The sequence below is a fragment of the Augochlora pura genome, chromosome 3 (genome assembly GCF_028453695.1).
Source record: "Augochlora pura isolate Apur16 chromosome 3, APUR_v2.2.1, whole genome shotgun sequence".
Classification (NCBI taxonomy): Eukaryota; Metazoa; Arthropoda; class Insecta; order Hymenoptera; family Halictidae; genus Augochlora; species Augochlora pura.
Window position 1 is genome coordinate 12,199,599 of NC_135774.1, and position 10,860 is coordinate 12,210,458.

General features: G+C 41.3%; 1 protein-coding gene across 1 annotated transcript; it reads right to left on the reverse strand.

The window, feature by feature from the left end:
- Positions 1-298: 298 nt before the first annotated feature.
- On the reverse strand, positions 299-2,686 carry LOC144478780 (ATPase WRNIP1). Its single transcript, XM_078197027.1, has 4 exons — positions 2,218-2,686; positions 1,347-2,160; positions 1,031-1,258; positions 299-832 (listed from the first exon to the last, which is right to left on the reverse strand). The coding sequence occupies exons 1-4, from the start codon at positions 2,596-2,598 to the stop codon at positions 735-737; spliced, it is 1,521 nt and encodes a 506-aa protein (XP_078053153.1). The 5' UTR covers positions 2,599-2,686; the 3' UTR covers positions 299-734.
- Positions 2,687-10,860: the final 8,174 nt, after the last annotated feature.

The window sequence follows — 10,860 nt, forward strand, 5'->3', positions numbered from 1 at the left end:
GCCTGTAGGATGACGCGATTGGTTTACGAAAATGTCCGACCACAGCGCCACGAATTGGTCGGAAATGTCAGCACACTTGCTGTTCGAATTTAGTTTACTGTGTGAACGTAATTAATTTGTTTCTAAATAATGCGTGCTACATTATAGTTCTTCAACAATTTGATTATTGTGTCGGGTAATATATTTCTAAAGTGTTGCATGGTTCAATGCAACTGAAGTTCTCTTAATGTTAAGAAAGAATTATGTATATCCTATATTAAAGACTTAATCTGCAGTTAAATTAAAAGCTTAAAAAACATTAAATTTTATGGAAACTTTATTTGTACTTTCATTAAATATAGTATAATATTTTATCAAAAATATCACTACAAATCTATGATTTTCTTTTTTGGTTTCAAAATATAAATACTTTTCATAGTACTACCGGCAGTACTACCCTTACAGATTACAAAAATTAATGTTTATAACTAAATAACGTAGGGAAATGTATATCGTAAATCACTATGGAGTTTGAAAAATGTGAAAATGATACATTTACATAACGAACTCTCTTGCCATGCAATTATCCTTATAGTCTATAAAGGTTAATTATTATTAGTATTCTTAACATTATTAATACTATTAATTAGTATTCTTAACATTATTAATACTATTAATTAGTATTCTTAATCATAATTAATCTACAAATTCGATGTTATAATTATTTTAGGTGTACCTAAAACATATACCTATGTTTAGAAGTCGTTTAGAAAAAAATTTACATTCTGAAGACCAAATGGCAAATGTGTCTTAACATTTTCCTCTTTTCTAATTAAATTTGACTCTCGGCGTCCTGAAAGAAAGATGGATGACGATTTATTTGATTAATAAATGTCATTCTAGAAATATACCAAACAATGGATTGAAATATTAATAAATATTTGCACTTCTTATACCTCATAAGAAAAATATTTTTAAAAAGTCGGAAAAATTATTATAAAAAAATAAAAAGTAAATTAGTAAAAAAATCGGATTGTATAGATTAACTTACCAAAGATAGCTTGGAGTTTTCTTTGCCCTGATCTATCTCTGATGAATAATGGTACAGCAGGCTGTGGACCTTTATGGTTCATAATAACATCTTTGGCATGGTTTAATGCATTGTAAATAAGTTTCGATTTTTCTGCTCTTGCTAAATAAACTACACATTGTCCTAGAAGTAGATCACATTCAGGCATCCCAATCATTTCACACCCATACATAGTATGGACTGCTATTCCTGTAAAAAAAGAATTTTTTTTCGCAATTAATAGAATTCCATTACAGATTTGGTAAAAGACTAAATGCACATAATATGTCACACATACCTAAAGCATCAGGATCTGCTAAACCAATGTCTTCGCTTGATATCCTGACCAGCCTCCTGGCCATATCTACAGGATCTTCTTTGATCGCCATAATTCTTGCTAGCCAATATAAAGCTGCACTCTCTTTGCCATTTGTTATTGATTTATGCAGTGCAGAATACAAATGATGAACATTATTATTTTGTCTTTCTGATAGCGTATGTACTTGCTTGAGACTTTCTTTAATGTCATCTAAAGTTATCGATGAACCTTGAGAAGAATGTGATACTTTAGTTTTAACTGCCAAGTCCAGGCCATTTAATGCAACACGTGCATCTCCATCGCATACTTCTGCTAGCCACTCAATCACTGTTTTGTTAATAACAAAATCTGAGCTCGAATGAGAGTATTTATTTCTTGAATTACTTTGATTCTTATTTTGAGGATCATTTATTTCTCCATTTATGAATGAAACTGCTTTATTAAGGATTTCCACGATGTTGGAAACTGTTAATTTATTCAAAGGAAATACACGACATCTACTTAACAAGGCAGAATTTAAACTATAAGATGGATTTTCAATAGTAGTGCCAACCAATGTAAATGTTCCTGCCTCTACATGAGGCAAAAATACATCTTGCTGGAGTTTATTGAAACGGTGTATTTCATCCATAAATATAACAGTTTGTTTGCTCAATTTTGATGCATACTTAGCTTTATTAACAGCTTCTTTAACGCTATTAATTCCACAAGATGTGGCACAAAGCTTTACAATGTTCAGCTTATCACCGCATATTTCTTTGCTCAAATGTGTTATAACATTGGCCAAGGACGACTAAAAAGTTGGAAAAGGTAAATATCATGACAAATTAATTATCAATGCGTATGTTACCTTTCCACAACCCGGTGGACCCCAAAATATCATACTTGGAATGTGTCCGTTTGTCACCAATTTCTGTAGAATCGTGTCAGGACCAATAACTTGTTCTTGACCAATATAATCATCCAAACATTTGGGTCTCATCTTTTCGGCAAGTGGGACATGATCGTTGCTTGTAGTTGCTCTTTGTTGGTTCTTATTTAGTGTCTTTGTTACGGGTTCTTTTTTATATTTTTTTGATAAATTTGTATCTACCGTTTCGTCGAAAGACAAAGGCCTCTTTGGACTTTGAAATGATTTTTCCGGTGGTACATCGATTGCAGACAAACATAAATCAATATGACTTCCCATTTCTTCAGTAGGGAACTCTTTCCTGCATACTGGACACAGCATTTTCTATTATCTCTAACAAACTAGTAATTTTAAATAATATCACACGTGTAATCAAACAGACGTCTCACTTTTATGCGCCGAAATTCACACCCCCACCCTAGTAGCCAAGTGAAACTAGTTCAAAAATGTGCTACGAAGGGCGCCACCAATCAAGATAGGTAGCGTCATCCTTGGTAAGAATCCTAAAACTTGTACTCATTCAACAACTTTCAGCATTCTGCCACAGATGGCACCAGCGGCTGTCAAAGAGTTATTCCGAATCAACCTCCACAACTATACTCGATTGCGTAAAATGCATTGTACACTTTATTTCTGCTAATAGTAAGGATTCTTATATTATAAAAATTCTTATATTATTCATATTTATGAAATGAATATTGCAATCAATTTATTATAGTTACATATCCAACGCGGTCTAGTGCTTCATATTTTTCTAATAGAAAAAGATGGCAGTTTTCTAATCCTAAAGTAAATTCGTTTTTCAACTCGGGTATAGTTATTTAAGCTCGATTTAACATAACTTTCATGAAAATTGGACAATATAGCCATAAATCAGAAAGAGTAATTCTGATTTTACCATAGGTAGATATAATCAGATTGAAAAATAAATTTATTTAAAAATAAATTCTTTCTAAGTAGTAACTATAATTGGAGCAACATATTACAACTATTATTTTAACGATTCCACAACAATAAGTATACAAATTAAAAAGTTACGAAAAAATAACTTCCTATGCTTCAATTTTATCAGTACTTTGCTTTATAGCATTCAATGTCCACTTAATTAATCATGCTGAGTTATTTGATTATGTTTGCTTCGACCAGTTTTATCATGATGAATTGTGGATAATCAGTCTTCCGTTTAATTAACAGAATGTTAAGTATAAATGTGCGGAATGTATATTAAAACTAAAAATAGTCATTTTAATAAATGAACAGACTATTTTATATATTGCACAGATTCTATGACAATGATATTACATTAATTTTTAACAATTTGTAAAAGACATGAGATTAAGATAAAATTTGTAAAGAAAAATATAAAATATTTATTTACGAGAATCTTTCAATACTTCAATTTTAGATCCCTATCACAGTCCAAGCACAATAATCGCTCTCTCACGATACCATAGAGCTATATAATGCTTACCAATTAAATAGCATCAATCTAACCGAGTATTACCCTGCATCCTAATGATCAGTATCAACCAGTCCACGCCCCCGATTAATAAGAATTTAAAAATCGCCACCGGTGCACTAAGAAACGAGCCCTCTCCGCGATTCGCCATCGCAATCCATTAGAAGCAGCCGCAGCGCATCGGCTCCTGGTGGCGGTGCATAATAATTCAGAGCGTCGTTTTCAGTGGCCGCTCAACAAGTCCCATCAGCAGTCGCATCAGGATCGACCGCCGCCATCGCGGAAGATCCAGAGATCACTTTGTAAGGGGCGGCGGGCAGGGCGGTAAATAGAAGCCAGGATGCAAATTGAATTCGCTAGTCGAGCAAGAGGATACTCTTATTTCGGGGGTGAGAGTAGCTGGCGGGACGTGGATGCCGGGGGTGTATAGGTGTCCTCCGGGTCGTCCTCCTCGTCGTCGTGGAAGGATGCCTTGGGGAGCGTCGCTTATATCGAGTTAGAGCCGTTTGAATACCGACGCGACGTCGTTCCAGGGATCGGAGCCCGTTGCCCGCGATATCGAAGGATCAAAAGTTGATACCCGGCCGCCTTCCACGGCCCTTGGCATCCTTATATGATTACCCGCAGACCCGGTGCTTGCAGTTCCGTGCCGAGGAAGGGGTGTTGCTTCGCTCCCCAACCGATCCACCTACCCCCCCCTTGCCGTTCGAGGTTCGACGTCGTGTTAAACCCGATGCAGTCGTCCCGCACCGCGCGTAGAATACCTAAGATCCTTGTCCTCCTGCCTCCGCCCGGCCAACCAGCCAAGATCCAGTCACTTCCATTGCCTGGAATGACGTGTAGCACGCATAAAGTATTCCTGGGAGGCGATCCATTCCGAAACTGAGTTACGGCTGCTACGTGGTCCAGGTAGGCGTCGATACGTCCGCGAAATTATGCACCCGATGGCTGATTCGCTGAACGGTCCTCGAACAACCTCAAAACGGCCGCCTTCCGTACAGTCGTGGAAAAAATAGATATTGATTTTCGATGGAACGACCGCCGACGAGATGCGTTCCAAAATGCGGCGATCCTAACCATAATCCGAACTCGGTTAACCGAGGAACGTTGTTGTAACCCTTTTCAACCGCGAGGGGAAGGTAGCCAACCCTTAACAAGGATTTTCGAAGTATTAAGAATATTTTCTTGAAGAAGATAGGTTATGCATCAAATATTAGAAAATTGGAAAAATGAGCAATACTGTATCCTTGTTTCTTATGGTCGATTACATGATTGCAGCTTTCGAAGTAAAATATTCAGATTTGAGAATCTAACTCCTTCCTCTAACTGGGGTGTAACAAAACAAGATCAGTAGACAATTAATCGAAAAATAATAGTTTCTTTAGATATTTTACTTTTAATAGAGTTGGTGAAAATAAAAATGTTGTGCTTCGATTTTTGTTTAGAATTATTTTAATCTTCCGCTGTCACACTTCCTGTGTGGAGCACGTATGTCACACAATTTTCGATAAACTGTCACTCAAAAACTAGCAATAGAACTGGATCCCGAAAAGTTGAGAATATAGTTTGGAAACTCTAAAATACCTTTTTCTTTACTAGAACTCGATATGTCACTTGCAATATAATGAATAAATTGTTAATTTCACTTTATCGAAGAAAATGTAGGTCATTTTTCAGTGCCACAGTGGAGGTTAATAACTTCTATATAATATAATGAAATTATTAACTTCCTATAATAGCGTCACTCTTTTGTGTCTCAGTTACAATAATATACTATAGTTACATAATATATAATAATTATTAAATTATTATTATTATATAATAATACTATAGTTAAACTCTTTTGTGTCTCATTTATTTACGATATATGTATAATTTACTCAAAGTATATTCCATAAAAATATAAAAACCAGCAGTAAGAAATATCAAACGTATATAATGTAACAAATCTTTATTTGATGAACAAACCATTAAAGGTTTAAAATATTAATAAATAAATAAATACCAATTATAGGTCTTCGGTTCTCTATAATTGCCTCGAGATTATAAAGGACGGAATCTGATACAGGTTACGTTTTCGATCCATGTTTGAGCCTCCTCGAGCAAAATCGCATTGAAAAGTTCGAGGAGAAGTATTTCGCGCAGGTACAAAGGAGTTCGAGGAAGCGTAGGGCCGGCCATTGGCACAGCGCAGGGCGGTTAAATTCCCGCTGAAACAACCGAGAAACAGGTCTAACGTAGCCGGGATACGTGGGCGATGACGACGTCCCCGCGGGAGCTCGATTCATTACCGATCTTGAATAAATGATCGCGGCGGCGCCGTCGACGATTGGCAACGAACGGCTCCGGCCGGAGGAGGTTGCCTTTTTGAAAAGTGATTATTCGATCGACGATGTCCCGTCCGCCAGGACGAAATCGACCCCACGAGGACGCGCACGGCGGCCTGCCCGGTGGCGCCCGTGTATCTCCTTCAGCTGCATCATTGATGATCCGGATAGGCGAGTCCTTCTGCTGTTCCGATGCTCTCGCCGCTGTTCCACGTCAATACGGTTTAGCCGGGCCGGCGCGTGATTAATCCGCGCGCACACGCGACTCCGTTGCCCTCCCCCGAATTTACGACTTTTCGCCGGACGTTCCCTGTGTCGTCGAAGGATTCCCGCGAACGCAATTAACCGTCTCGTGACCGGACGCCATCGCCGCTAATTGCGGAACAATTCCACGTCCGATGAAATTTCCGCCGGCTGAATTACGCGACGTCTTCGAACTGTGACAGGGCTCGCGTTGCTCACAAACAATTCGACTTTGCAGTCTTGTAGGAAGCGTAGTGAAATTTTTTAGCGAACCAAGCCAACGCGATCTTAAAAAGCGAAGTTTCTTCTTTCTGAAGGGCTTAGATAGGTTGCACTACGATTTTTTTGCACCATTTTATGATCGAATCTAGCGTCCGCCATTTGGGGGTGAAAAATTAAAGGAAATTTGACGAACTTTGAAAGGCTGTAACTTTGTTGGAAATGATCGTATCGCTATGATGTTTGACTCGTTTTGGAGAGTAGAGTGTACAGTTTCTATAGTCATTAGTTTTTTTTTAGTAAATAACGTCGCTGTAGCATTTGCAATTGCATTTTCTGCAACAATAAAGTTGACCTATAATACTTGTTGTACTATGGGTATACTTTAACTCTATAAATATATTCTAAAGAAGTAAAATACGTGCACTGTTAATTTTCAACTGCGGTATTTTATGCAAAATAAAAGTCATATACATCGGTTGCAAGATACAGCTGTCACTAAATTTTTTTATAATGAAATGTATCCATACTGTTCTATTCTATTTCTCTTTCTTCTCTTTGAATTTGTAGCTACCAAATTTTGTCACGAATAAAACTCGCAGACTAAATATTAGTGGCATAAATTAACGAGTAATTTTTAACCAAGTCAAACGTTATGTGCCACCACTGCGAAAGGAAAACGGGAAACGAAACAGTTTCGCGTCGGATGACTGCGCGATCGGTCGAATTTTATTTATCGTCGCAATTTGATCGCGCTATAAAGTCGTCGCATGCGATGTTTAAATTCGCGCCAGGCCTGCTAAGAATTCAATCGATCCCGCACTCTATTGAGTCAGTCAAGCCGAAGACGCCTGATTGATCGCGCCGGAACGTGCGACACGCCACTTTCTTCTTCCGTGAGCGGCCGCGCCATTTGTTTTATTCTCCTCGGGCTCGCGCCCGAGCTATTTGTTCGAACTCCCGTCGTTATTAGAAAAGCCTACTGACAAATGGCGCTGCACTTGACAGTCTGTCGCGGAGCCTCGATGCTCCCCGCGGTGTCCCCGGGAAAAAGGAGACCGACGTTCGAGACTCGTAAAACACCGGGCGAACTCGCGCGATCCGGACTTGAAACTTTTATGCAGAAGTTTCGCCGCGGAAACGTGCCGATGCTCGTAGAATTTCGAAAGCTTTCTGATAGTGTCAATCAAGGTGAAGGGTAATTCGGCGGGGCAGCGCCGTCCGAAGGAAGAGACCGCGATGCCCGGTGGGTCCGTGGCGGCGAGCGCGCGGAATTAACACGCGAGCCGCGCGCGCGCGCGACAACGCGGCGGAATTGAGTAAAGCGGGCGCGTGTAATCTCCTTCTAAAAAATTCCATTAACCGGGCCCGGGGCCACGTCGGCTACGTTACGTCGACGATAATTGCGAATTGACGTTTTTTAATCCCCGCGCCGCGGGTGTAACCACCTGGCTGACGGGAAAATCCACGCGCGAGCAAACGGGATTATACGCTCTCGCGAAAAATGGGATTTCGCGGAGCCCCAACGGTGTCGGTTTATTCATCCCGCTCTGTTTACGCGCGCGTCCCCAAAAATGGGGATCGATTCGATAGTAATCTTGCAAAACGCCCCTGTGTAGCTCGCGAAACAATTTCACCGTTCTAAGTCACCTGGCGAACGCGCTGGCTTCGAAAAGTATTTTTACACAATTTTCGAAATATCTCCGGTATTCGAACCCTTGTAATTTTGTGAAAAATAAATCATTCTATGGTAAATTTCGCCGCAATTTAAACTTTCATACCTTTGCTTTTGCGGTAAAATTGCATTTAAACTAATTTTACTGGCTACAGGGGATGGCGAACCAAAGATATGACCTTTCTTTTATTATAGCTGTTGATAGAAAAATACTGTCAATATAATCATCTCTGGAATTAATAGAAAAGTATTGGCTGATTACTGTTGGACACTCAAATGGTATATTCCATAAAATCAAGAAGTAAAATCAGTTTAGGTAAAATGTTTCACACCTCGTGAGCACAGTCAGTAATGAAAATATTGGGACACTTTTACATTTAAGAACTGGACACCAAACAATTCGAATCTTTTTTCATTAACAGAAGGACCAATCTCTTACACCATAACTATAATACTTTCTTAAAATTTTGCTATACTCTCGTTTTTTAACTATTTCATCCGAGCCTCGGTACGAGAGCCTCTTATCTCTGTAAGTTATATTTAAAAACGGTATTCGAGTTTATAGTGTAGTAGACTGGTACCTCAATCATAAAAGAAGAAATTCAGGTCGTTCAGTCGAGTTCTAAAAAGTTATTACATTTTAAAAGGTGTCCGAATATTTTCCTTACCAACTCTACATAGAACTATAATAATCACTGAACACTAAACTATGAGTAACTCAATCACCTTACCTCACAGAAAAAACACTATTGCATATTTAAATGTAGCGTATAAAAATACCATCAAGATCACAGATTAGCCCTTGTGTAACAAAAATCGAGCAAATTTTCGTAGAGAGCAATGTTATGAACGAAACAAGTCGATTATAAGAACGCGGATTCGAGCGGCAATAAAATCCGTAATCTCACCGTGTCGTCTAATTCCAAAGGTATTCGGGTACATTGATTAGAACCGACCGACCGTCTTCCCCGCCCCCCGCGGCTCGTAATCCGCAACGAGGTCGGACGCCGGAAGCTCAGGAAGCGGAAGCTGTAATCCTCGGAGGAAGGATTCCGAGGTCCCTCAATTTCGACGGGGAGGGGGCGGGACGGGACGCGGGTACGCGAGCAGGGTGGGGAGGGGGGGGGGGGGGAGGGTGTCTGCGACTCCGGTCTCCGACGATCTGCATCGAACGGTCGCGGGGCCGCACAGCCGCGTGCAATTCCGAGGAAGTAACCCGGCGAGCAATTCCCGTTGCATCTCTCTCTCTCTTTCTCTCTCCGGTAGCGGTGCCAATTTCGAGCGTTCCCAGCGTCACAATTTCCGGGGGCATAACGCGTCTCCGGGTCTCCGGGCGAGGTTCGTGGTCCTCGTCATATCCCAACCGGAAAACGGCTGTCCAGGGCCGTGTCGTTCCGCGGCGGAGACGACCGTGGAACGTTCGGATACGGTGAAACCGGAGGGTCGAGAGTCGCGGGCCGGGGGGTAGGGGAGGGGGGACGCGCGAGGCAGAGCGAGAGGACGAGTGGAGTGTGTGCGGCAAACCGTATGCGGATACACCTTATGACTATTAAGGTATTCACGGCTCCTCGGAGGACGCCCCACTTTGAAATATGGCACCTCCAGTCATCCTCTGCATGCCGGGAATCAGCCTCTTCCCTCCTTTGCTTGCCCCGAACCGACCAGCCACCCCCGTGTATCCTTCGCATCTCGATCCTTTTATTCCCGCGTATCTCGGTCCGAGGACCGCGCGAGCGCGCACACACCCCGCGCCCCCATGCCACCGGTTCTCCATATTATTTACAGCCTCGTCCCCCGTGTTATTTCGCAATAAATTGAGGAGACCGGTTGCCTACGCCGCGGCTCAGTGTCACCAAATTGGTGGAAACCGAGAACGTCGTAACCCGCCTCGCGCCTGACATCCCTGAGTGATGTACTATCGCGCGGAACCGACGGCTGCGACGGATCCGCCGCCCCCCCCCCCCCCCCCCCGCTCGCGAACGCGGGACGGGGAATCGATACGCGTGACCGCGGGTGACGATATTTTTATTGTCGACCCGCCGCCGAACCGACGGCCCGGCTCGAACCCGAATTTCGGTCGCCGGCGGAGCGAGTCGCCGTTTCGCCACCGAAATTCTTCTCGTCTTCTTTCGCTGCGACGATCCCGCGATTTCTTGCCACGCATTTCATCAAATTCTGTTCGACGAGATGGAATTTCTTGCAGCGGCTGAAGTAATTCGTCTTTAGGAATTTTTTCTAGGTGACTGTTGATTATATATAAAAAAATAACTTTACCCGGATGCAAAGATACGTTCTTGAGCTACAAGAATTGATTTTTTAAAATTGCATTTGCTGACTTTATTATCGGAGAGTATATACAGTTAATATAAGACACGAAAGTCAACGCCAGGTTGTAGGTACGAAAATGAGAGGAATTTGTGAATTTTTTCCTGGAGAACCATCGACTATTTGAGAATGAACTATTTTGGGGTATACAGGCACAACTTTGAGCTACAAGATTATATTTTTTAATGTTGCTATTGTCGGTGGAATTACTAGACAGAGTACAGTCTTGTGCGATAATTCGACAGGCTAATACCTAAGCAACAGTTATTAAATGAAGCGACCTTTCCGAATTTTTTTCTTGAAAACTGTGGACTATATGAAAATGATCTATCTTG

What these genes read in the sequence shown, in the direction of transcription:
- LOC144478780 (XM_078197027.1), bottom strand. Translation starts at nt 2,598, where the DNA reads ATGCTGTGTCCAGTATGCAGGAAAGAGTTCCCTACTGAAGAAATGGGA. An exon ending in GTCCACCGGGTTGTGGAAAG is followed by an intron (nt 2,161 to 2,217) that starts GTAACATACGCA and finishes CCAACTTTTTAG; the next exon opens with TCGTCCTTGGCCAATGTTAT. An exon ending in AGCAGATCCTGATGCTTTAG is followed by an intron (nt 1,259 to 1,346) that starts GTATGTGTGACA and finishes CTTTTTTTACAG; the next exon opens with GAATAGCAGTCCATACTATG.